Consider the following 26157-nt stretch of genomic DNA (forward strand, 5'->3'; position numbering starts at 1 on the left):
TTGCGAGAGAGAGTAGAAGCTGATTCTACCTATGAAAAGGTGGTAGAGGCGTCGATGTCATCAAAGATTGTCAGCACGGGTCGAGACTTACTAAACATGATCGAGACGCGATAGAGCAGACTGGGGTGAGATTGGTGTATAATACCGATCGAGCATAGTCGCCAATCGTAGGCAGTGATAAGAGTCAGCAAGACGTGTCCACATGTAAGCCTTACCGTTGCAAGACGTCGTCCACCGCTGATCGAAGCATAGCTGGACAGTCATCTTGAGGTATGTCTTGACCTTGCCATCATTCACCGACCCATATGGCAATGGCGGCACCGATACAGTTATTTGGTACATTTCAGTGGTGGGTCTGATTCGCCTCTTATCTCTGAATCACTCACTGTCAACAAGCTCCAATTGTCTCGCACAACTGAGCTCTTGAAGAGATATATGTATACCTCAACGAGTCGTTGCCACATACTGCAGCTGACTCCACAGTCGGCATCTTGATGTTAGTAAGCAGCCTTGTCTGGCATCAGCCCCTTTTTCCAGGGGAGGAAATCAGAGCGATAAGGGCTGCACGTGATATCACAGGACTGATAACTGATAACTGATAACTAAACTGATAAACGCGGTCAATCTGCGCCCTGAGCCACACGGTGCTGTGGGCGCCAGTCACGCTTGTGCACCGACAATGCACTGCACTTCAAGCCTGCGGGCGCGCTGTCAACCTTCCTCCCGGTCTGTCAAACAAGCCACCTTCACTCCTAGAAAAAAAGGGACACGCACGTTGAACTGTCCTTTTCTCAATCCTATGTCTCTATTTACGACTGTTTCTTTCTGAACACCCCATCATTGCCGTTCCTTTCCTCCTAGTACGAGCTACAAAAGGCCCTAGGCTTAGACACTTGCAACGAAGCAGCACCTGGCATTCACCTTCCGTGACCCCTCCGTCCTATCTCGCTCCTCACTCCTCACTCCTCAGTGCCCCTAATCAATCCACCATGGCCGAACTCTACCCCGATCTCAAGGACCGTCCGATCAAAGAAACTATTGTCCTCTTCGATGTGGACGGCACACTCACCCCGGCCAGACGGACCGTCTCAGCTGAGATGCTGCAGATGCTGTCGCGCCTGAGACAGAAAGTTGCAATTGGCTATGTGAGTCCACGCGGAATCCTCAATTTGGGGCCTCAAGGGCATATCACCTCTGCCTACAAGACAAGACAAGACATTGACTCTTCTTCTCCCATAAACAGGTCGGCGGCTCCGATCTCGTCAAGCAACAGGAACAACTCGGCACGCCGTCCCTCCCCGTCCAGTCGCTCTTCGACTTCTGTTTCCCCGAGAACGGTCTGACCGCCTTCCGCCTGGGCCAGGCCCTGCCCGGCAACTCGTTCATCCAATGGCTTGGGGAAGAGAAGTACCAGAAACTGGTGCGGTTTTTGTTGAAGTACATTGCCGGCATCGAGGACATCCCCAAGATGCGCGGGACCTTCATCGAGTTCCGAAATGGCATGATCAACGTCAGCCCCGTCGGTCGTAACGCCAGTCAAGCCGAGCGAGACGAGTTCGAGGCTTGGGACAAGAAGTCCGGCTGCAGAGAGAAGCTGATCAAGGCCATTCAGGCCGAATTCCCGCATCTGGGACTCACGTAAGGATTGTCCCCTCTCCCCTCGCTTCTCCTGGAATGATATGGCGGGGATCATACCGTCGGCAGAAACAAGAACATACTGACTCGGGGTGACGGATAAAACAGATATTCCATTGGCGGCCAGATCTCGTTTGACGTCTTCCCGGATGGCTGGGACAAGAGATATTGCTTGCAGCACATTGAGGCCGAGGCCGACCCGTCCAAGAACCTCTCGGGCATCCACTACAAGCACATCCACTTTTTCGGCGACAAGGCCTTCCCCGGCGGCAACGACTGGGAGATCTACAGTGATCCACGAACCATCGGTCATGCCGTCACCTCGCCGGAAGACACCATGAAGCAGGTCAAGGAGATCTTTGGTGTCTGATTGATAGAGCTCCAACCATTGGCCCAGACATATGCCGGCACGGCTGTCCTTTGCTTCATGACATCTGTTGTTGCGCCAGGTTTCTCGATCTGATGTAGCAGCACGGGGGCAAATCGAATCCGCATGCTAGAGATTTCGGTTGATCCCTGGCCACGCCCCCGAGGGGGCTTTGAGTGATAGAATCCATACCTGTAGACAATGGAAACGTGATCAAGACAGATCAAGACATGCTCTTCGGACTCCAGCAGGATTGACATGACCAGGACACTTGTCCCGGCGAGCCCCTTCCAACTGCAAAATGACACCTCGGCGCATCTATGCCTGCCTTATGCAACGGGCTCCTTACGCTATACTTTTAGATGTAGATTCTTTCTCCGTTCCCTGGGACTGACCCAGACCCATGCTGAGCTCATTCAAGTCCGGGTCGATTCTTCCATCATATGGACAAGAGTCGATCAACGACCAAGTCTCTGGAGACATGGTGCACGTGGGGGAAAACCAGAGACAGTTATGCTCCACAGACAGGTATACATACATCAATTTGTAGATAATGGAAGCTGTGGACCTAGAGACATATATAAGTTTGAGAGTTCCAAATCTCGGATCGTCTACCAACTACAATAACAACTGTCTACCCAAAGCTGCCCCCCAACCTGTGCCAGCCATGTCTTGACCCAGCACAATACAGTCCCAGGAGAAGCACATCAGCAAGCCACGTCGAGAAGAACTTCTGCACACGGTCTGTACTATGGCTAAAAGATGGCCCTGCTCAACTTGCGGCCAACGCTCGCTCTCCTCTCGGGCTCGTCCGGCTCAGAGTCAGGGAAGTCCTCGAACTCGCGGCGGCCGGTGTCAAGATCCATGTCCCTGATCTTGACCCAAGTGGTGGTGTCGCGCATGCAGACCTTGTAGCCGAGATACAGCACCAAAATGACCGGGGCGGCAATGTAGCCGGAGAAGAAGGACTCGGCGTTGGGAGAGCCGCCGATGGGGAAGAGCGAGATGTAGAAGGTGGCCATGAGACAGAGGACGACGAGCGTACAGCCGACGTACGAGCCGTAGACGCCCAGCTGCGACTTGAAGGGGAGTTCGTCCAGGCTTCGGCCCGCGGCTTTCCAAGCATGTCGGAAGCGAATGTGACTCAGGCAGATGGAGCCCCAGACAAAGAAGGACGACAGACCGGTCAAGGACAGCAGCCAATTGAAGACCGTGGAGCCGGTTTCGGCTTCGTTGATGAATGCCAACAAGCCGAACGTCATTTGGATGATGACGGGCCACACGGGGCGACCCTTTTTGTCGACCCACGCGAGGAGCTTCGGCCCCATACCGCCCTGGGCGAGCGCTTGCATCGTCCGCGTCGACCCGTACGTGCATGAATTGGCGACCGACATGACTGAAATCGTGATGACGGCGTTGAAGACCGAAGGCAGACCCTTAACGCCGGCGTACTTGATGGCGAGGACGAACGGTGAGGCTTTGGTATTGGCACCTGACGCGTTGAGGAGATCGGGCGAGCTGTTGGGCACGATGATGCCCATGATCAAGAGCGAGACGACGTAGAAGCCCGAAATCCGCCAAAACACCTGCTTGGTGGCCTTTGGTAGGGATTTTCTCGGGTTGGCGGCTTCGGCGGCGGCGAGACCAACGAGTTCCGTGCCTCCAAACGCAAAAGCCGCCGTGACAAAGACGGAGCAGAATCCCTTGAAACCTGATACACGTCAGTGTCTGTTAACTCCCGCTAAGACGAAAAGCTGGGAGGCGAAGTCCTACCATTACGGAAAGCCCGATTGCCGTGCTCGGCGTCGTTCCAGTACCGGAAGCCAATATATCCACGATCGTCGGTTGGAACGCCCCCACAGTTGACAACGATGCCGAAGATACAAAAGCCAATGACGGCAACGATCTTGATGATGCCGAGGACGAATTCCACTGCCGTGGCAGGTCAGCAATTACTTTATCAGACAGACAGGACTCAATGTGTACCTTCACCATACCCCTTGACACCAAAGAATTGGACAATGATGAGGGAGGTGAGGAAGACAGCGATCCAAATGCCAATATTATAATGATGCCAATAGTCGATTGTGATCCCGGCGGCTGTGATTTCAAAAGGCAAGGTGATCAACCATCCAATGGCGTACTGCCAGCCCATGGCGAAACCCCTGTGGTGGACAACTGGTTGGCTTGACGTCGGAGATTAGAGACATGGGGGACACGTACCAGGCTGGGTCAATGAAGCGCACGCCGTAGACATAGAAAGCACCATTGACGGGATACAAGACTGCCAACTCACCCAAGGCCTGCACAGTACAGAGCAACATGCAGCCGATGATGATGAATCCGATCACGAGCGAGGCCGGCCCTCCAGACTGTAAGGCCGAACCAGAGCCGACGAAGAGACCAGCACCGATGGATCCTCCTGTTCAGCACGTTAGCATGACGGGGGTCGTGGTCATGAGCATGGGATGTTACCGATGGCTATCATCTGCATATGGCGGCCTTGAAGACCGCGGGACAGTTTGGTGGAGTGCTGGGTTCCTTCTTCAACATCAGGGATCACAGAAGGCGAGGCCGTCGCCTCATGCGACTTCTCAGGCAGCTTATCTCCATAAGCAGTGTCGACCATGCTGGGCAATCTGAAGGTGATATCACGTAGAGGTCTCAAAGTCGAGTGGGAGTATTTCCCCTTTATGAAGGAAGCCGCAAGCCAAGTGAAATCAAGGGGTCCCAAGCCGCTCCAAGCATTGCTGCCCTGCTTTCTTACCTTGTAGGAGAGGCAATCAGCGACATCATCGCGCGGGCAAGCTCTTTGCCATGCCACGCCATGCCACGCCAGGCGTTTACAGCATCATCTTAGATGGACAAGACAACCAAGCCGCCAAGGCCAAGATAGCTGTTTGAAGCAGAGTAAATCATCTGCTCCCTTGTCGTCCTAAGGCAATTGTCCAGTAGAACGATGGCCATCCTCCTTGGTGGCGTCTGCGATAGCAGGAAGCATAGCCAAGTAGTTGTTGTCGTTTGGGATCTCCTTCCGCACAGAGACGGTGGCTGAAGTTCAAGATAAGGCAGAGGTTGCTGGGGAGGGTACTCACCAATCGACGATCGGAGAGATAAGATCGGTGGCTTTGTACATTCCCCTGCTTGGGCCACCTACCCGTCTTCGAACAGTGAAGGCGATGTCATGCTCGTGGACATTTGAGACGGTCTCTTGAGGTCGTGGAGGAACGTCACGACCACGCCTGAGAGCACACGGCTGAACTCCCTGCCTCCATCTCCGCCGCGTCGTAGATCGTGACTTATCTAGGATTTTACCATCCCGCTGTGGACGGCGCAGGAAAATGGAAGGCTGGCCCGAACGCAATCGAGCTGATACCCATTCAGCCTCTATAGACAGACAGTTGCAGCTTCAAGCTTTTCTTCAATTTTAATTGGTGTCTGTAAACAACAGAGGAACCAGAAGGGCTTGGGAGGCTGGCCGGTTCGATACCAGGGTCGCGGGGTCGTGGGGGGCGGCCGAGGCAGGAGAAGTCACGCAAGAGTCGAGAGGTCGCAGAGTGTAGAAGACGGTCGCCATGGAATGAACTTTGGTTGATGCGTTGGCGCCGTGTGGTCATCGGTACGGGGTGGAGGTTAGGTAGCTACCTAAGATACCTGGTGGTTTGTACCTACCTTGTTGGGTAGACGGCGATAGACTCCCTGCGTAGGTAGTTGTTACCTGGTAGTTCACCTCAGGTTTCGGTACAGAGTGGTGTTACCTACTGCAGTGCAGTGTTACCATCGCAATTTGCCAAGCCCGTAGACTGGCTAAGGGGTGCAAATCAGAGATTGACGGTGAGCATTTCCAGTGCAGTGGTTGTTGGCATGGTCTCATGTCTTCCTTCTAGAAGAAGAAGGAGGCGGAGAGGAGAGGAGGCTGACGTCTCCTGCTCCGACTTTGTAAGGGCATCGAATTTGAATCCTTTTTTTTGGCGGCGCCATAACTACCGTAATGGGATTCAGTGGTCGTCCTCACTTGGATATGGATTCAATACGCTTCCTGTTGTGCAGTTTGATATTGTCCGCAGCCGTCAACAATTGGTATCTCTAAGTCATCAAATCTCAAAGCGTGGATAATCATCAACACACATGGCACCTCGTACTATGATCCTGATCCACGCTCGGAGCCGCTGCCATGCTCACACATGGTGCAGAGATCAATGCCGATTTTCAGCTCTATACCCATCGCTTCCACAAGCAACAATTCAAAGTGGTCCTCCAGCGCCGTCGCTGTCGTCAAAACCCAAAACAGAAAACACATAAATACCAAGGAGAATCCCCCTGTCAACGTTCATACTGCGGCAACGCCGCTCCAATATCAGCATGATACAAGGTGTGTACACTATATTCATCCTGCTCGTGTATTGTTGGCGCGCTTGGTACTGATCCCGGCGGCGCGGCACTGCTCGAGGCCTGATCTTCGCCTTCCGTAGGCGGTGCACTCGCCTGTGCGAGGAGCCGCTGCCGCTCTAACTCATGCTTGTCGTCGGTGGCCTGGATCTCGCCATTGGGAGGTGGCGCTGATGGGGGAGGCGTGGAGTAAGGTCGAATGGTGTCGCCAGATCGTGCCGATGTGGCCGAGGCGGTTGTGTGCAGGGTGGAGGGTGTCACATTGCCCTCCGGGTGGCCGTCGTTCCTCTCTTGCAGAGAGCTCTCGGTAATCACCGGCGCAGAGGCCTCATATGGAGCGGCGTTGCTGCTGGAGGCCCCATCAATTTGCGGAGGGTGGCTCGGAAACAACAGTTCTTCCTGCCTGCGGAGCCGTGCTTTCTCATCCATAGCTTCATGCGCTTCTGGAGGCGGGATGGTTTCGTGACCAAGCGTGGCGTAGTGAGGATGGAAACCGGGATCGTTCATATAGTCATAGTCATAGCCATAATCATAGCCATAATCATGGTCGTAAGCCTGATAATATGGATGACCCGTCTGATCGTAGTACTGGTCGTCAAACCCACCGTCAGCCCCGTTTCCACCATTTTGCGGGTTCTGTTCAGCGAAACCGTTTGGCGTCCATGGCGCCACAGCTTCGGGTACGGGATATTCTGCTTGCTTTGCTTGTCTGTTCTTTCTCCCACTGTCGTGGGTCCCAACCACAAGCGACATCTCGAACGTGACGACGCTCTTCGTCCGCCGTAGCTGTGTCGTGTCCAGGATAGTCTGCGACCAATCATTCGTCAACTGGTGGCCATGTTCCGAATTGTGCGAGAAGATCGGGTCACTGGACGTTAAACGGGGCAATATCCGCGTCTCCCCCAGCCTCCCAAACAGATCGACAACGACCTCGATGTGATAGGTGAATGAGATCATACCGCCCGGTACGTTGGCAATTGTCGGAAAGGCAGTGTCGGGGATTCTGAGAGAAGTGGTGATATCCGCGGTCATTGTGGCTGGGTTGACAATCATCATGGTGGAAGATTGAGCCAGATCCTTTCGGAATACGCTACTTGGCGAAGCATTCGCAAAGTACAAGCCACCCAGACCCGTCCGTGACTTCGGGTACACGTCTTCATACTCAGCCTTCTGATCCTTGCCGGTCTTTCCCAGGGGAATGGCCGGGTGCATGTCCACCCTCCCCTGCCGGTATAAGGTTGCAATTACCATGCCCCGCACATTGGACTTGGTATGGGCGACAGAGACGCGGATGGGGATTGTGTCTCCTGGAAGGGCTCCGTGGCGGGGAAGTTCAGTAGTGGCAGTGATGGTTTGGGCTGATGAAGACGTGGCATTGCTTCGCGAGTCACTGGTCTGAGGACTCGGCCTTTTTGTCGGTGATTCTGCGCTCGCTGCCTGGGAACTGTGAGTGCTGGGGGCTGTAGTGTTTGTCTGTACAGTGTCTTCGCTTGGTGCCGGGCTGAGTGGAGGATTACCGATAGAATTGGTGCTGCGACTGGCCGTGCTGTTCTGTGTGTTGTTTCGGGTAATAAGAGGGCCATCGCCAGCGCTGGCGGTGGTCTGAGTGGTGAGATACGAGGCTGAGTTGACGACTTTCACTTTGCCACGCTTGGAGACTGGCTCCAATGTGATGACTCGAGATTTCGGAGTGTACATCGACTCGATGTCAATGCGATCCTGAAATTTAACCTTAGTGCTGCGTGTCACCGTCGGGCTGATCGTCGTCGGCCGGGTGAGGGTGGCGGTAAGCATATAAGAGATGGTGCCTCGCTCGAACTGCAATGAAAGTCAGCACCACAACCAACACAATGGAGCAAGTCAACCCACATCAATGGTACTGGGTAGGCTTCTGTTCGGAAAAGGAATTTCGAACGCGAACTTGTACACATGTTTCTTGAGAAAGCCGCTCCCACAGAGCACTTGCTCCTGCTGGAAGAGAGAAGCCAACCCGCTGCCATGATATTGAAACCCCCTCGTGCCTTTGCCACTTATAAGACCTTCCGGAGCTGGGAATCCTTCGCCTGGGGCAATCTGGTGCTTGAAGACTTTAGCATAGCCATGAAGCGCAATCACCAAATGTGTCAAGTCGAAGCCTTTTGAAACCGAGAGAACAACATGACCCTTGACAGTCTGGCCCGGCGAATAGACGCGAAAGGGATCTTCCGGCTCGATAACTAGGTCGAACATGTTGCGAGCATGTCGGCCCAACGAGCCGGAGAAGTAGGAGAGGATCGAACGTGGCCGAGGCACGGTCGGGTTGGGGTTTGTGAGCAGTGACTCGAGAGGCATCGCCGTCAAGCCTCGAGCCATTCAACGCTATAATGGTGGTATGGTCCAGAGCATCGTTGACTCGGCTCCACGGTAGGGCTAGGATCGACGGAGGAGCAAGCTGGATCGGACAAGGACGGCGGTGGACATGTAATGTGGCTTAGAGGTATGATGGCGAATGATGGCGCGGCTGGGAACACCCAGTCAGCTCGGTCATCAGAGGCAAGAGTCGGCCGCAACGGCATAAGTCAGTCGTGTTGAATATGCGACGGAGGAGCTGAGGTGTCAGCGCATACCTCGCAGCAGGTCGTCGCAGTCTCGCAGTGTCGAAGGTGCCGCGTCAGACGGGGCACTGCGGAAGGAGGTTTCGTGAGAGCGACGCGCGATGAGGAGACGATTACGCCTGAGGGCAGCTTCGGCGACGGTGGGAGGTTCCCGGGAGGGACAGAGCGTAGCCTTGAGGCTGTGAATTGGATACGAGACAGACAGCCGATGATGTTGCAGTAGTTCGATATGATCTCGAGTATCAAGGCCAAGCTTTGGTGAAGGTGATATGCGATATGCGATATGCGATATCTTGAAGGTAAGGGAGCACTTACCACCCCTGGCCGTGAACCACTGGATCGGTGATGGAATCAATGGAGATGCCAGTCATTGATGCCAGTGGGAGGGATGCGACGAAGGCTTGTCTCGGTGTTCAAGCTTCGACCCTTGGCAGTTCGAAGCCTGCCAGTGCCAGTGGGATTTGAACGCGGCTTGCCGGAGTCTGGAGGAGACGGAGAGTCCTCGGAGTGGCTGAAGCCTCATAGTAAGGTAATACGTAACAGAATTCATTTACTATTACCTACACAATACAGCAATCATGTGTCATACTCCTGCGAGAAGCGCGAGATAAAAACAATCAATCAGTCAGTCAGTCATGGATGTCTTTTCGGTACACTGCAGGTTATGGTGATTTGCCTAGGGGGTTGGCCAGCATGTAGCATAGATTGACCGCAGATGCTTGTAACACAGTAACCAGCTGCACATTGTCTCTGTACAGTGCACATGGTACTACTACTGTAGGTAGGTGTTCTATACCTACCTATAGGTACCTACTAGGGTTATTCAGAGTACTGTAGACTGCGGTCATATTGAAGGAAGCGGTGGCGGTGAACCTGATGGGCCTGGGATTAACTCGGTCCTAGTACTCTGTCAATAATGATGTGGTACCTCTGATGGGGTGCAGAGGAGCCTAAGGATTCTAGAGTGCCCCCTAAACCCCAACCTTAAGCTTCCTTAGTTCCATACTACCAGTAGTACTAGTAGCCTATAAGCCCCCAAAGCCCCCAAGTTTCCTTCTTGGGTACTGTCCCCGACAATCGTCCACACAGCAACAGCTTTGACATCGGCTCGGGAGGCCAATTCTGTTCGAGACCGCACGCTAAAGATATGTCTATGGAAGTGTGTCTCTCAGGGTATGTGACATTTCATCGATGTCTACGTCGTTTCGCTGGTAACTCCTCGTCGTCGTCTTGCACACTCTCTTGGTCAGAAGCATCCTCCAGTCTGGTCTTTGGCTTCACCTTGCCCTGCACTTGATATCGGGTCATCTTGCTTTCTCCCGGTCCTTGATCCAGTCCCTCCGGCTCCACAAATACCATGTCGCCGTTCTCTCCCAATGCCCCTCTTACGGCTTCTTCCAGCAAAATGCCCATGGCAATGAGCGCTGTTTCATCCAAGGAACGGAAGTCATATGCGCCTTCATCTGGGGTCGCATTGTTGTAGAAGTCGGACGCATAGGCGTGCATCGCTTTGAGCATTTCGGAGTCTGGCAGTCTGACACCATTCGGCAGCTTTCCCACTGCATCATATGAGTCGAGAATGTATTCGGCCGGAATAGTCGTCTTCCGTAGAAGAACCTCTTCTGGCGCTAGTGAGAGTATGTTTTGCGACTGTGCTTCTTCCTCGGTAAGGAACCCGTTCGGCCCAGCCTTCCCTGCAACGACATCATACAGCGAAAGCGGGCGCTGCAGTTTGGTTTTTGTGGACTCTTGCGCCGTGGGAGCTTGTTGAGCCACACCAAGATATGGGTCGCCGTCGATTTGCTCACTTTTGTCGCCCATTGTGTTAGGCTAGCAGAAATACTTTGTGTCCCAATCGTCAATTAGGACTTTAATCAGGGTGACTTTGCGAGGAAACAGTGGTGATACCTGCCACCGCATGCCATGGCTACGTTGGCGCGCACACAAGTACGTAGCGCTGGGTAGAGGACGTTAGCATGTGGTGAGGCGGCCGTGAAAGACTACCAGCGTAATAAGAACATATGGATGGGTTCGAGATGATGGAGAGATCCGAAGTTGGAGTTGGAGTGCACCCGTGCGCGCCAAGGCTGGGTATCGATTGAAGCACTGCAGTAGCAGCCTTGTGCAGCCTTGTACAGCCTTGCCGAGTACAGATCACACCTCTCCGCAATCGACTCTCTAAATCAGCGAGGCGGGAGCTTATGACAGGATTACGCCGGTGACAAAACTCCGTGAACACTTAGATCGTGTCAGATCGTACAGTAGGCGGTACTTCGAGAGGTATTTCTAATAGGAGAAAACAACCAAACTCCTATCCTGCGCCCTAAGTACTTATCATTCTACTTGTACAATTTACATAGTAGTAGTTATTCATAAGAGGCACTTCTATCAGATGCCAATTTAGCGAAAAGTAATCGATATTGAGAAAGCAGCAGCTAAGACTTCGTAGCGGTGGGCCAAATTTAGGTGTGTATCCTCGTCGGGACTCGGGCAGAGGCAGCAGTGATTCAAGCGAGCTGTCAGCACAAAGGAGTCGATCTGGCTGAGTCGTGACCGAGTGTAATATCCTCGAGGCGTGAAAGGCCGGCAAAAGACGAGAGGGCCATGCCACTGTCATGGGCCGTAAGCTGTCGACCTACTCTGATGAGGTATTGCTCTCTGTTGTCGTTGCAGGAGGGGTGTCACATGTGCTCGGAAGCTGAAATGATGTGATATTGGCAGGCTTCGTGTGTGTTGAGCCAATGTCCCAAATGAGGTTACCAGCCCACAATCTCACTTCGGCTCCCACAGAGCCGTTGCAGTAGTAGTCGTCGTTCAATCTCGACACATCTGCGACACTAGAGTTTCCCCCACAGTCGGGTGAAGACTCAAAGCAATTTCTCAAAGTCTCGCTATAAGAGCAATCTGTGCAGATGCAGGCTCGCAGCTGGGATTTGTTCATGTAGGTCCTGCCGCAGTTGCCGGCACCGCTCAGCAGTGCATCGCTGAAGCATTGCTGCGCACAAGCTGGCAGGAGACCCCAACCTGTCCACTGGGCGCCAACAATCTCAAGGCTGGCGATCATCAGAAGGTATTTTGCCCTCATGAGGAATTTCCGGGAATAAATTCCTCTGGAATATGTCTGCTGCTGGTTGACTCTGTTTGGATCAAGGGTTCCGGTTTTGTGATTGTTGAATGGTCGTCAGGCCAGGGATGGAGATCAGAATAGGAGTGCATTGGAATCAGAAATCATGCTGAAATTGAGCTCACGATTATTGAGATTATATGTACCTACTTTGGCAAACGAGCGGTGTCACAACTGGATGGGTGTTTGGCGACGGTGAGACCATCACTGCGCACATGTTGGGGAAAGGTGTAGCAGACAATATACGACGCCCAAGGCCAACCGAGATAGTGATATATTTCGTGTTATCCCTCCGGATGTCCTATGGGCCGTGGCATATCATGGATGTCGAGTGCCAGACGTGTACACTCAAGCAGGGCCAGTGTCGAGGCTATAATCGTGCAGATTGCCCAAGTCATCGTGACCGAGGTACTGGCGGGGCACGACAGATAGCATGAGACTGCGGCTGGAGCATACCAAGAATATCGAAGGCCCTCGGCTTATTGACGAAGAGTCACGAGAATCAAGGTGGAAGAGATTGAAGCAGCCGTCAACAAACTGATGTTGAGCTGGCGCAGGCTGTTATCGATAAGCATGTGCGAAGAGAGCGAACAACAGCCTCGGTGTGGCACAGCACGAGGCTGTCGGCTGAAAGGCGGGGGATGTGGCTGCACTTGGTGCTACGCTGGATCATTGACACCGGCCGTCCTTTTCCTCTTACGTTTGGTACCTGCGTCACGCGGGCAGTTCAACAACCAACATTTTGTCCTGTTCCTTTGGTCCAACCCACCATTTTCCTACCCTACCTAGGTACTACTATAATACTACTATCAATCCTTTTTATTGTCTCTTGGTGCACTTGATGCTTTTCTCTGCCCGTCCTAAATTCAGTCCTCAGTTCTTTAAGCTATCTCGTTGCTCTTGTCGGGGAGCTTGTCGCCCTAAACCCGCCCGTCCCGTCATCATGGACGGGCTCCGAGCCAAAATGTCTTCTCTGACGCCGTTCACAAAGAAGCACAAGGTTACAGTCATTGGATCTGGCAATTGGTATATTCGTCATACTTGGCACAAATGTCCTTGCTAACGACGATACAGGGGCTCGACCATTGCGAAACTCGTCGCAGAAAACACTGCTGAGCACCCCGAACTCTTCGAGCGAGATGTCCAGATGTGGGTGTACGAAGAGGAGGTTCAGCTTGACAAGAAATCAAAGCACTATGACGAATCTTCAGAGCTCAGCAAAGGACCACAAAATCTCACCAAGCTCATAAACACCTTTCACGAGAACGTCAAATATCTTCCCGGCATTGCTCTCCCCTACAATGTCATTGCCAACCCTTCCCTCACCGATGCAGTCAAAAACTCCTCCGTCCTCATTTTCAATCTCCCTCACCAGTTCATTCTCAATCTTTGCAAACAACTTCGAGGTCATATCCTCCCCTTTGCGCGGGGTATCTCCTGTATCAAAGGAGTCAATGTTCACGAGGCCTCCATCAGCCTGTTTTCCGAGACAATCGGCGAAGAGTTGGGGATTTACTGCGGTGCCTTGTCAGGTGCCAACATTGCCAACGAGGTCGCCCAAGAAAAGTTTTCCGAAACCACCATTGCTTACGACCCGCCGCCCATGGATTCACAGGCTCCCACACCGGCGACCTCTCAAGGCTCTAGTCCAGTCTCCAGCCATGTGGATCTGACGAAATTGGTTCATAAGGATGTCTCGGGACGACCTTCCAAGGTTACACTTCGACCGCTTCCGTCTGAATATTACCCTTTTGATCATGTCACCATCAAGAAACTCTTTCACCGAAAATACTTCCACGTTCGAGTTGTCTCCGATGTTGCTGGAGTTTCTCTGGGCGGCGCTTTGAAGAACATCGTAGCTGTGGCTGCTGGCTGGGTTGATGGTCTGGGATGGGGTGACAATGCCAAAGCAGCCGTGATGAGAGTAGGATTACTGGAGATGCGAGAGTTCGGAAACAGATTCTTCCCTAATACCGTCCACCCGGATACTTTTACCGTTGAGTCCGCCGGAGTTGCAGATTTGATCACAACTTGCTCTGGTGGCCGAAATCACAAGTGCGCCATGCTCAGCATTCGAGAAGGAAAATCCATTGAGGAAATTGAAGCCAGAGAGCTGAACGGACAAAAGCTTCAAGGAGCTTTGACGGCGGTTGAGGTCCACACGTTCTTGAAAAGTCTAGGCATGGAGAAGGACTTTCCTCTTTTCACGGCGGTGTACAACATTCTCAAGGGGAATGAGAAGGCGGAGAAACTGCCAGACTTGATCGACAACAACGAGTAAGTTGGACACAAACATTCCTGGTCTTGTTTCTTGCTTTTCACCCTTGAGGTTGGATTTGCCGCATCACCCCAGATTCGCTTGACATACCGGGTGAATTACGACGATTGTTTGTCAGCCTGATGCATGCCATCCACAGGGCTAGACATACGGATGACTTTACGAGTGCTTGGGAAACTCTTCTGAGGATGGACTTCGCCCCAATGTTGGGGGATGTACGAGAAGACTCATGAACACATGCAGAAGCAGTCCTCATCAATGAAATGAACGAATCTCATTTTGCTCATCTCCCGCCTGTTTGCTCTGTTTTCTGTACAACGTATCATTGACTGAAGCGTAGATAGGGCAACCGACACATCTGCTTCGAAGCCAACGCAGTCTTCATCCCTTCCCATTCCGCCGCAATCCACATCATCAACAAACCCCGAACAGCAGACGGTAGCCGGGACGCAGCCACACTGTCCTACGACTTCTCCACTTGGGGACAACGAAAGACAGTCAAACACCACGACATCGCGGTCTCCCCTTGAGCCAGCCCCGCCCCTCGCATCGAGCAGATACAACCGACAACTTCTCCTACCACAGCTCCGGCTGCGAGGGCAAGAACGCTTGTTAAACTCCAAGGTGCTGATCATCGGGCTTGGGGGCCTCGGATCTCCGGCGTCGCTGTATTTGGCGGGCGCGGGCGTCGGGACTCTGGGCCTGATGGACGGCGATACGGTGGAGCTAGGCAACCTGCACCGGCAGATCGCACACACAGAATCAGCGGCACGAGAAGGTCTGTCGAAAGTACGCTCCGCCGCGGCGCGGTGCAAGGCACTCAATTCCGAGATCCGCTACGTGCTGCACGAAGAGCGCGCCAGCGCAGACAACATCCTCGGTGCCATTGCGCAGTATAATGTCGTTCTCGACTGCACGGATAATCCCGCAACGCGGTATCTGATCTCAGATGCGTGCGTACTCCTGGGCAAGGTCTTGGTCAGCGGTGCGGCCCAGAGGGGCGAAGGGATGCTCGTGGTCTTGAACTCACCACCGTCTCCTCTGTCCGCCGACGGTGGACAAGGAGGTCAAGACAAGGGTCCCTGCTACAGATGCGTATTTCCACGTCCGCCGCCGCCAGAAATGGTGCGTGGATGTAGCGAGATCGGGATTCTAGGACCCGTAGTTGGCTTGATCGGGACCATGATGGCCGGCGAGGCGATCAAAATCATTGCCGCTGGAGGACATCTTCCTCCTTCTCCCACAACTACTCCAGAGGCTGAGGCTGAGGCTGAGGCTGAACGGCTGAACAACGGTTCGTCCCTGTCTTCACCTGCATCCTCACAAACGGATCAAATGCGGAAGCCAGCCCAGAAACAACATCAGCATACCATGCTCCTCTACAATACCTACGCCGCCGATCCGCGGGGGATGTTCCGTACGATAGGGCTGCGAGGTCGAAGAAAAGACTGTCTCGCGTGCGGGGATGACGATGCTTTAGCACAAAAGGGGCTGAGTCGGATCACAGCAGACACGATCAGCCAGGGCCGTCTGGACTATCAGGCCTTCTGTGGCGTATTCGAGGATGTCAACTTACTAGACGATGAAAGGAGGGTCGGTGCCAAAGAGTTTCTGGAAACGCTGACAACACCCAGCGAAAATCCGACAGAGAATGATCTGGAAAGAGAGGAGCAAAAGAGAATTGTCATCGACGTGCGTGAAGAGCATGAGTACGAGCTCGGCACGAAGGTGGCCGGCAGCATTAACATGCCGATATCACGCATACTGAGACTCGGTGGTGGTGCTTTTGACGAGCTCGGCCTTGGGGCTGACGCGGAGAGAAGAGGGCCGATGGGCAACGAGTCGCATGTTCGGACGACGCCCCCGAAGGCCATCAACGGTCACGACGATGGGCCTGGGCGGGTCGACTCTTCCCATAGCGGAATGAACACGCCGTTGCTGGCGAATGGATTGGACGGACACCGAGAAACTCAGAGTCACGGGCCGCCGCCTGCGGTGTATTTCGTCTGCGAACGGGGGAATGACAGCCAAATCGCTGCTCAGAAGCTCATGGACCAGCTTGCAGGCGACAGCGCAGCCAGCCAGCGATGGGGATGGGTAGGCGACGTGAAGGGCGGATTTGTCGCGATAAAGAAGTGGTCGCAATCGAGTTCGCCATCGAGTTGATGACCCTGAGGGAGCAGAAGATGATGGTCGAACGCAATCATGCTGACCGTGAGGATGGGATATTAAGACGGGAACAAGCTGAGTTCCCGGGAGATTTTGTATTTGTGATACCCTATCTTGTTTATTCTCAGAGGCACTTGAGCTCGCAATTCTAGATCACAGTCATGCCTTCATGTCTTCGTACCTTCATATCTTGAGAGAAAGGAGGCAACAATGAACTGTATAGCATGAAGCAGGAATGTACTACTTGGTACACTTGGGATTGACCTTGTACTACCAGTACTAGTATGATAAATACCTAGGTACCTAGGTCAGGCTCGAAAGCCCCTATAGTCGTTCTCTGATTGCATTCCTCTGTCTGCGATTCCGCCATGTCACATCCTCTCCTCCAAGATATGAGCTCGGTACCGACTGAATACCTGGAGATTGCCCCCCATGTAAAGTACATTGACAGAGCTCTCCCTAGTCCAGAAGCTTTCTGGAAAATCTGGACGAGAAACGAGAAGAACGCCGCGCTGAAATCATTTCTTTCATTGCTTCATGTGCACATCCATCTTCGTGTGTCTCATGGAAAGAGGCACGAGAATGCGCGCAACCCAAATGACCAGCACCATCTCCATAGTAAACATGCATTGCGAAGTCTAGCCAGTTGGCGAATCTATCCTCGGCGGACTTCTAGATTTTCGGCCGGGATGAGGTGAATGGCTATGTCTGTCATAGGCAGATAGCGTCAGTACTTGGTCCATCTTCAGAACGTTTGCATAGCAGCACTTAAAAGACCACCGGGTCAAGAGAAAGAGAGACAGGAAAAACGAGACGCCCCGAGAGGGTTGTTGGGAGCAAGGGGAGAAAGCCACTCACGATCGTCTTCTCTCGCCTTCTCTTCTGAACTCGTCGATGATGCGCAACATCTCTTTCCGGCCAGCACTGGCATCGACGGTCCGGTCACCCAAACTCATGCTGACTTTCTCATGCGTCCGCACCATCAGCAGTCGCTTCAGCAAGAGATGTCGCATATTCAGGCAGACAAAAACCCCGCAATCCGAGGAGTTGTCCTGCAGAGGGCTGTCGTTGAGTTGGATGAAGCGCAGCGGCCTGCTGATCAGCTTGGACAGCTTCTGGGTGACAAAGTGCGCTTCATTCTGGTTCCCGGGCGGCATGGAGTCGTAGTGGAAGGCAAAGCCGTCGACGATCGACACGAGCAGGAGTGACCAGTGTGTGCCGCCTTCGGCCGTCGTGACTGAGTTATTGTCGTTGATCGGGAGGAAGATGTGCGTGACGTTGGTGAAGTCTGGCAGAGCATCCTGCGGAAAAGAGAAGTCAGGCTCGAGGTCCGAAGCGTTCAGAGCCAGACCAAGGAGATCGAGGGAGAGAGGGAAACAAACAGAACCGCCCTTACCTTGATTGTATGAGGATCGGGCGTCTGCATGAGCATGAACGACATAGTCGGTCGCAGCAGGACAATGTGGGAGTGTTTGTATTTGGAGAGGTATTCGCGTTCCAGGTATCTGTCGCGCATCTTCTGTCAGGTCTCTTGTTTGTTCTTCTTGTTTCGCTTCATTTTCATTATGCCTTCCTTGTCCAGTTCTTCCAGTTTTGGGGGATGTCATACTCTTCCCAAAATGCAATGACCTGTGTCCTCGTCAGTCAGTCTCTTGTCCTCTCGTTGCATGCCAGCGGGCCAAACCAACATTGTCTGTGAGCCAGTCATTCTTCAGCACCGATATGTCTTCTCTTGTCACTATCTCGGGTCTCAGCAGGGGTATTGGTAGGGGTGCCTAAAGTCGAGGGATTACCGACATCGGACATCATAGTCTGTGCATGATTATGGTTAGTAGGGACAGACAGGACAAGTTCAAGGGGGATACACGTACAACTCAGATATGCGTCTTCTGGGGCGAGCTTTCGAGCCATGGTGATTAGTCTAGGACTTGCTCGACAAAAAGGTGGTGGTGATGTTGTGAGCAGGAGATTAGTAGGATCGTGGCCGTGACCGCGTGTCTCTTAAGGCCTTTTGAGCACAAAGAAGAGAGATCCGGGAGACTTTGAGCGAACGAGAGACAGACACAACTCGAACGACGCACGTCAGGAGGATAAAGCGCACGCACGTACCGATCTGCCCAGATGTCGACTTATTCGACCTCCGAAGGGATGAAGGTCTGGCATGGCCGTAACTTATAGACACTGCAGGGCCAGCAATCTGAGGTGAAGTCACAGCACTGGCAGTGAAGTGCAGTGTGCAAATACCTTACGTATTGGGAGTCAGTGACGTGGTAGCAGTTGAAGAGACTGGTTCGGGGATGAAGATATCTGGCTCAGTGATGTAAGTATTTATAAACAATTGATTGACAACTGGCGAGTGAGATGAGATGAGATGAGTGTGGCTGGAATCATATCTCGTCTACCACGACCGCGGACGCGTTGTATTTCTTTATCTCTCTTTCTATATATTACTGGATCATGCCCCTTTTGGTTGTTGATTACTGCGAATGCGACCGCGAATTCAATACGATCTCGACTTGACATGACATCTTCCACTGCATCTCTTCCCTGCTGACTGGCAAAACTGCAATTCCCTGATCCGCATCTATATCTGCGCATCTACTCGACGCCGACAACTCTCCAGCCCACCGTCACCCCTCCATACCTTACGCCTACAAGGACCACGGGCCAAAAGATATGGCACAGTCGGAGGATCTCTACGCAGGAATACAGGTGGGATGAAGACCGTTTTATGCTTGCTTGTTCTCTTCATATGCGGCGGTGCAAGAGCTCCCTGCTCCCAGCTGCTCCCAGCGTCGTCTCTCAAGAGCTGGTCTTGTATTATTGTACACTGCATCATCGTCCTTTTTCCTGATTGTCTGCTTTGTACAATCCCAATCCGCGTAACGCCTGCCTTCGAACCCCTCGCTGAAATGCTTGAAGCTGATTCCTGATTCCTGATTCCTGATCCCCAACCAAGTCCTTCGCCGTGTCTTATTCCGCCTCTGTGTATTGCTCATCATCATGTGCAAGTCCTGAATCGTGAAAACCGGCTGCGTTCCAAGATACCAACAGAGACCCCGTTGCATATCCAAGAGATCCTGGAAGAACGCCTCTGGGCACAAGTCAAGCCGGACCTTGACCCATCCATGCTTTGTCTGGGCGTGTATGCAAGAATCCGTCCCGTCAGTCCTAGTCAGTGAGTTTCGTGAAATGTTTGTTCCAGATCCAGCCAATCTCTCTGGTCGCGTCGTCTTGATTAATGGCTAGCCAGAGTTCTCCTTGCTCGGCGATCACGTCAAATATTTCCCCTGTGACGTAGGTCAGATAGCGGAATCCGCCTTGTTGTCTCGATCGGTCAATGTTGAACTCATAGACGCTGGCTGCGGTAAACAACACCCCTGGTTCTGATTGGAGATCGACTTCCCGCTGTCCTCCCTCGTCCTCGTCGTGATCCCTCGGGAGTTCAGGAGAGAAAGAGAGAGCGCCTCCTCCACGTGTCAGCGGTAGATTGGGCTGGGACTGACTCGGCCCAAGAGTCGCTGAATAGAAGGTAGAGGTGGATGCGTGCTTGACGGCTGTGGGGGAGTCTGCGACTAAAGGACCAAGAGAAAGGGACGGCGACGGTGCTTCTAAACTTAGCCGGGGGGTTGACCGGGGATAGTCTTCCGACTGGCCACGGCTGGTCCCAGGTCGAGAGATATTGGTGCTGTTGACGGTATGGATGGACGCCGGCAATCCGCGATGACCTGTCTCTGGGGTCTTTGGTACCCTCCCGGATGCCCCGGATGCCGCACGGAATCGACCGCTGGCAAATGTGAAGGAACTCCGATCACTGGGGTCGTCCGTCTGGGAACTGAGCGGCCCTCCACTGTTGCGGTGATATTGTTCTGCAAGCGAGAACATGTGTCCCTCTTCATTTGCCGAGACCGATCTCTTCGTGACACTGTTCCACGATGCCTGCCGAGGGGAGTCATCACTGGCCAGTGTTGATCCCGGTGTCAAAAACGATAACATGTTCACCGCCTCAGCCAGCAAGGAGCCATTGCAGATACTCAGGGCCAAAGCCGCGGCCTCCTGATAATCGAAATCCTCCTGCCAGTCCTTGACGATGTCGACTCGATCGAGATCCTTCAGAGGGATTCCCATGGCCGCTGAGAACTTCTCATTGCATATCGAATACCAATGGAGGTGAAGTTCAACAAGAGTCGCCTGGCACAGCCTCACCACTTCCCCCGTGCACCGGAGCAGCCGTCTCATTCTCTCTTTCGCCTCAAGGTTGAGGGCTTCCCATTGCTCCATTCTCTCGATCATTTTCTTGTCGAGCCTGTCGCCTCGTTCCTTCTTGTTCTTGAATTGATTGTAGTCAAGAAGCCTCTTCTCCCGTTTGTGAATCAATCCTTTGGGATCGTTCTTAAAAGCCGTCAGAAGGAGTCTAGCCTCCGTCATTGGGCCCACAACTCGCTTCATTACCTCATCACCGTGCTTGGGAAGTGCTATTGAGTTGATTCCGCGGATGACAATGGCAAGCTGGCGTAGCCTGCTCTCAGCTTGTGGATGGCTGGTGTGCCCGACATCGACCCAAGCTTCGGCGGCTGCAGCAATCTCGCACATTCGGCCGATCCACGCTTTGACTTCGTCGATGTATCCCTCACAATCCTTCTCCACCAGGTACAGCTGCGCCGCGTTGTTATCGTAGCTGACCTTGAGCGCGTCATACTCATCGTCCACATGCATGCCGTTGATACCCACGTGTTGCCTCAGTTTTTCGGCACGCCGCCCAAACGCCTTGGTGAGGCCATTGCGAACGTCCGACTCCTTTCGCTTCCTGTTGAGCACCTGGTCGACCAGCTCAGTGTGCTTCTTGACTTCGTTGATGCGCATATTGATCTCAGTCACCTCAACAGTCGCTCTGCGGAGAAAAACGGCATCCGGGTGTGTATCAGGGGTCGCCTCTAGGAGCTGGTTCAGCAATAAGGGATATTTCGTGATCCGTTGAATCGGCTTGACTAGGAGTGCATCCAAGCTCCAAGCATTGGTGATATCGGTCGAATTTTCGCTGCACTCCTTTAGCCATTCCCTTACCGCAGATGACGACTGCAGCGCCTCCAGTCTCTTGTTGGCCGCATGGCGTGTCCGAATGTACTCGGTATACACCTTCTCCATATCACCCATCGAAGCTTCGAATGCATGCCCGATCCTTGTGAGCACGTCCTTCTCGGCCTCGGCTACATCTGTCACGCTGTGGACCGATGCGCTCGAACTTTGCAGTGTCGACGCTCGAAGATTAGTATCTTTCCGCCGATCGTTCTTTTCCATCACATAGGCTGGTTTCACCACCTGTTTCAGAAGCCCAAGGAAGTCTTTCGAGAATTGTTGCACTTGTTCCACGTTGCCAAAGATGATCTTGGCGTCTTCGTCGCTTATGGCCGCAACAGCAGTCTGTTTGTAAATGTCGCACAGCACTCTCATGTCTCTCTCGTATGTATACTCCGTATCGACGAGTTCTTTGAGCACATGTCGACGTTTGGTCAAACGGCGTTGTTCAGGGGTCTGCACGTCCACAGAGGGCCTCGTGGTGCTGGAGCTAGACGGCATTGCTGGATGTTCCACGCTTGATCTTGCAGACACCTGAGACACCTGAGACATTGCAGTAAGTGGTCTCGCAACTGACAATGCTGCCTGTCCTGGTGACATGATGCCATATGGACGAGGCCTAGAGAACTGATCGATCGAAGCCATTTTGGCAATCGGAGGCGGCGGGGGAGAATGAGAAGGAGGTTTTGGAACCTCAAGGTCGGCTCTTCCTGGCAGATCACCGCTCGTCTCACTAACATGGCCGTGTTCCTGGGCTTCTCGATCTGAATGTGCCTCTTTTCGATCGGCTTCCTCCGTCCGGTACGTTGCCTGATTCAGAGAAGTGGTTTGCGGTCCCGACTGACTTTCTATAGGTGAATGTGCAGCAAACTGTAACCAGTCTCCAACCGATGGTGACGTCTCCGTCCAGTCCTCCGCACTATCCAAGCTGGACTTGTACCTGTGACTTCGATAGCTTTGTGGCGGGTGTTGACGATCATGAACTGCATGACTTGGAGTCTCTGTAGCCTCGGTCGGTTTCCTGGGGTTGTCACCATTCCGGCTACCATTGTCACGTTTGAGACCATCGGATATCTTAGAGTGAAGATTCTGCTCCGAATGAGGGTGAGAGGATTTGGCGTGATCCCAGTGACTGTCGTATGCTTCAAGCTCCTGCAAACATAAGCGCTTCACTTTTCCCTCATCCACATGCTCTGCATCAGCAAGGTCCGGCGAAATCTGGATGATGCGATGGTAAATGTTGTCTACAAGTTGTTGGTCGACAACTCCAGAAGGCGTCTGTTGCTGCAGAACGATATTCACTATCGTATAAGTGTCATTCGCGTCCGTGTCTCCGTCAGAGTCGTCACCGATACTGGAACGGTCGGACAGTGAGGCAGTTTCCGGATCTGCTACCTTCTCTCCTGGATCTCGCGAAGCTATCGGATCAGCACCAGCTGCGAATATCCTACCCACCTCAGGTTCGCCCTGATTCTCGACGGATGAGGTCCAAGAGCTTCTCGCATGACCTCCGGGACGCATCGACCCAGACACAATCGTTGGGACAAATGGACGATAGCCCTTCTCGACAGCCTCTTCGTCGTCAAGGTATGTTGTTTCTCGAAGCATTAGGCGGACAGATACCTCGTCACCATGATCAGTCGATGACAACGGTGAATCTGAGCTATGACTGCGCAGGGCTCTTATTTGATTCAGCAAGGATTGTCCCGGACCTTGAAGTCGTGTCTCATCATTTTCCGACTCCATGTCGATCATGGTCACTTCAGTGGCCTCCGTCCTCTCGGTCCCAGCCGTAACTGCGGAGAAAGGATCTTGCTCCGATTGTCCAGGCAGCAATTGCGTGTTCAAGGAGAAGGGTATGTTTTCGAGGGATGATTTGACGCGGCCCAGTGTCGGGGAATCCTCGTCTCCACCAGATTGCGGAGTGTTGCCTTCGACAACTTTCAAGGCGTTGAGGGTGAAAGCTCGTTGGTCTTGTGCAGGACCATTTCCAGTGGTGTAAAAGGATCGCTCCTCGGAAGTGTCCATACCTGGTTCGTCCACAACAACGGCCGGAATCTCATGTCCTACAGCATCCTGACCGATGTCCCCAGCATCATCAGCGGAAGCAGTTATGCTGTTGGTCCGGCTAGCTGAGCTGCCGCAAGGTCCGTCCCCTTCAACCTTCAGATCTTGTCCATCTTTCGATCGACTCAGTGCCTGAGTAATCTTGAGTCGTCGTGCTTTCAGATCAATGTCAGTAAGCTCCGGCGGCCTCTGGCGTCGGACCGCATTCTTCTCGTTTTGCTGCTTGGCCATTGTTTCAAATTTGGCGGCCATCTTTGCACGAGAGGCTGCTGTAGTAGCAGCAGAAACCGGCTGCCGTGGCCTCGAGCTTCTCAGGGGCGGCGAGATCTTTGGTGGAGGGGCGATGATGTTCGCTCGGAGAGCAGCACTCTTCTCCCCAGTGGCGGCATGAAGATCTCTACCTCGTTTCCCTGGACTTTTAATCTTCATGGGTGAGCGGGCACCACGCCGCGGGCTAGCCGGCTTGCGATCCTTTGATGAGGAAGGATCGGGCAGCGGATGCCTGGACTTTGGTAAGTGCAGTGGCAATTGGGGGGCGATTGGCTCACGGTCGATGGGCGACGACGCAGCCGAATCGGAAGCCGTACGATGATGCCGTCTGCTTACCGGAATTCGAGATTGTCCGCTTGATTTTGCCGAAGGCTCCACGTGGTACGCCTGTGCGCCGGCGAGGCCTGCTGGAGATGGACTTTGAGTCGCTGACAGCAAAGCTCTCGACGGCGGCCCTGCGAAATCGCTGTTGGCCCGGTGGTGTTTATGCTCATGACCGCGAGACGCTTGAGGCCGTCCAACATGGGGCTGTTCTCGAGATTGCCAGGGCAAGCTAGCGGAGAACCCGGTCTCGCGATGCGTCGGAGGTGCCTGAGTTGCAGGAAACATTGCATTCGGACTGTGCATTGGAGATCCCTCTGAGCCCCGTCTTCGACGGAAATTGGATATACCATATCCTGCTGAAGAAAAGGTGGAAGCCGTCTGCGGAATTTCTCCGAACAGCAATTTCTGGTCGCCCGCTGGCACTTCCGGGTTGCTCGTGACTTGGGTCAAGCGACCAGTGTTAGCATTCCTAACGCCGCCATTTTCGTTCTTGATTAGATCTCTACTCCCCGCAGCCGAGCCATTTCCAGCCTTCCAGAAATCTGACATCTTCGTTCCAGTTCGCTTAGGCTGCGTGAGGCCACTTCCATATGGGTGCGCTGTTCCAACGGACCCATACGGCAAAGGACTTGCAGTTCTGACATGCGGATGGAGAACGTGGTGAGTGGGCAAAGGTGGGATTTCTTCGGGAGACGCATCAAAGCGTGCCACCATGCCCTTGATGTATGCGTTCCTCGACCTGAAAGCACCTGTCGCATCTCGAGACGACTTTGCGTGGTCGTTGTTCCAGCCCCCATTCACTGGATTCAAAGCGTTCAAGGACGATTTGCGTGAATTCACAGAGTTCCTATCTGAGCGCGGAGCTTTATCATTGTTATTGTTTGATTGCCCGGAGGCGAAGCTAGACTTTCGTCTAGTGGCTGATGGCTCGCCTTCAAGATCAAAAGCTGTCGTACGAATGGCGTCTTGATGCAGGGCAGCTGGGGGCGAACTCGTGAAGGGATCCTGGTACTGCCTGTAAAACTCATCTGGGTCGATGGATGCGTCTTCACCCCCAGTGCCGTCGGATCTGGCGGTCGGAACTGCGGTAGAGGGTAAGGTCGGCGGTTGAGAGTGCTGAGTAGCGGACTGCGGCTGTGTATATACCGTCGAAGGTAGAAGCACCACGGATCCGTTGGGAGACTGTACCTGCGACAGGGCGGTTTTGCTCAGATCTGTGAGATTTGTCTGTGACCGCGACGATTGTCTGCGGTGATGAGAGGCATAATATGTGTCCTGCTTAGATACCACGGAAGGCATGTCGTCGAGAGGACAATGGGTTTGGGTGTTAGCCCAGGCCCAAGTCACGCAGAGGCCTTCCTTCTTGGACGATGATGTCTATTGTGCAAATGCATGGCCCAGGCCCGACATCACTTGCTTCCCTGACGGTTCGGTTATCGCGCTCAGACCTATCACAGGTGTATTCCGGTAGTCCTTCTCTTTTGTAAAGGGTCAAGCCTTGAAAGGCAGACAGTTGACAGCAGTGACACCAAAGTCCGGGGTCTTCTGGCAAGTTCGGTTAGATCGGTAGGAAGGCACAGCAGATCGACTTCGAGTGAGCATGGACCAAATCTTAGATGATTGAGGATGGCAGGGTCTCCAAGCCCAGCCGATCTGTACTGGGGAGGTAGGTGTTGGACAACGACGACGGGCGCAGTCGATTGAAGCCGTCTGATGCGTGCATATGATGGTTCAGGGTACAAGTGTGGTACTTTTAGGGGACCTGAAGTCCACTATGACTGACCACAGGAGGGATGGCGACAGAAGGTCAAGATACAGCGTCGTATCAGGTGTGGTTGAGAGGATATGTTGAAGTGTTTGGATG

At 53.3% G+C, this 26157-nt stretch overlaps 7 protein-coding genes across 7 annotated transcripts; 2 read left to right on the forward strand and 5 right to left on the reverse strand.

Moving 5' to 3' along the window:
• Positions 1–989: 989 nt before the first annotated feature.
• A1O1_01559 (eukaryotic phosphomannomutase) lies at positions 990–2005 on the forward strand (the record flags this gene model as incomplete). Its single annotated transcript, XM_007722472.1, has 3 exons — positions 990–1145; positions 1244–1638; positions 1744–2005. The coding sequence occupies 3 exons, from the start codon at positions 990–992 to the stop codon at positions 2003–2005; spliced, it is 813 nt and encodes a 270-aa protein (XP_007720662.1).
• A 752-nt stretch (positions 2006–2757) lies between these two features.
• Positions 2758–4631, reverse strand: A1O1_01560 (uncharacterized protein; the record flags this gene model as incomplete). The annotated part of the gene is made up of 5 exons (XM_007722473.1): positions 2758–3713; positions 3776–3934; positions 3989–4167; positions 4226–4424; positions 4478–4631. 5 exons carry the CDS (start codon positions 4629–4631, stop codon positions 2758–2760), a joined length of 1647 nt encoding a protein of 548 aa, XP_007720663.1.
• A 1694-nt stretch (positions 4632–6325) lies between these two features.
• Positions 6326–8722, reverse strand: A1O1_01561 (uncharacterized protein; the record flags this gene model as incomplete). Its single annotated transcript, XM_007722474.1, has 2 exons — positions 6326–8209; positions 8261–8722. 2 exons carry the CDS (start codon positions 8720–8722, stop codon positions 6326–6328), a joined length of 2346 nt encoding a protein of 781 aa, XP_007720664.1.
• A 1448-nt stretch (positions 8723–10170) lies between these two features.
• On the reverse strand, positions 10171–10806 carry A1O1_01562 (uncharacterized protein; the record flags this gene model as incomplete). The annotated part of the gene is made up of 1 exon (XM_007722475.1): positions 10171–10806. One exon carries the CDS (start codon positions 10804–10806, stop codon positions 10171–10173), a length of 636 nt encoding a protein of 211 aa, XP_007720665.1.
• Positions 10807–13052: 2246 nt separating this feature from the next.
• A1O1_01563 (uncharacterized protein) lies at positions 13053–16553 on the forward strand (the record flags this gene model as incomplete). The annotated part of the gene is made up of 3 exons (XM_007722476.1): positions 13053–13135; positions 13184–14386; positions 14732–16553. The coding sequence occupies 3 exons, from the start codon at positions 13053–13055 to the stop codon at positions 16551–16553; spliced, it is 3108 nt and encodes a 1035-aa protein (XP_007720666.1).
• Positions 16554–17410: 857 nt separating this feature from the next.
• A1O1_01564 (uncharacterized protein) lies at positions 17411–18072 on the reverse strand (the record flags this gene model as incomplete). The annotated part of the gene is made up of 2 exons (XM_007722477.1): positions 17411–17857; positions 17953–18072. The coding sequence occupies 2 exons, from the start codon at positions 18070–18072 to the stop codon at positions 17411–17413; spliced, it is 567 nt and encodes a 188-aa protein (XP_007720667.1).
• A 1655-nt stretch (positions 18073–19727) lies between these two features.
• On the reverse strand, positions 19728–25592 carry A1O1_01565 (uncharacterized protein; the record flags this gene model as incomplete). The annotated part of the gene is made up of 1 exon (XM_007722478.1): positions 19728–25592. One exon carries the CDS (start codon positions 25590–25592, stop codon positions 19728–19730), a length of 5865 nt encoding a protein of 1954 aa, XP_007720668.1.
• Between the last annotated feature and the right edge of the window lie 565 nt (positions 25593–26157).

This window comes from Capronia coronata (assembly GCF_000585585.1).
Source record: "Capronia coronata CBS 617.96 chromosome Unknown acBCG-supercont1.1, whole genome shotgun sequence".
Taxonomy (NCBI): Eukaryota; Fungi; Ascomycota; class Eurotiomycetes; order Chaetothyriales; family Herpotrichiellaceae; genus Capronia; species Capronia coronata.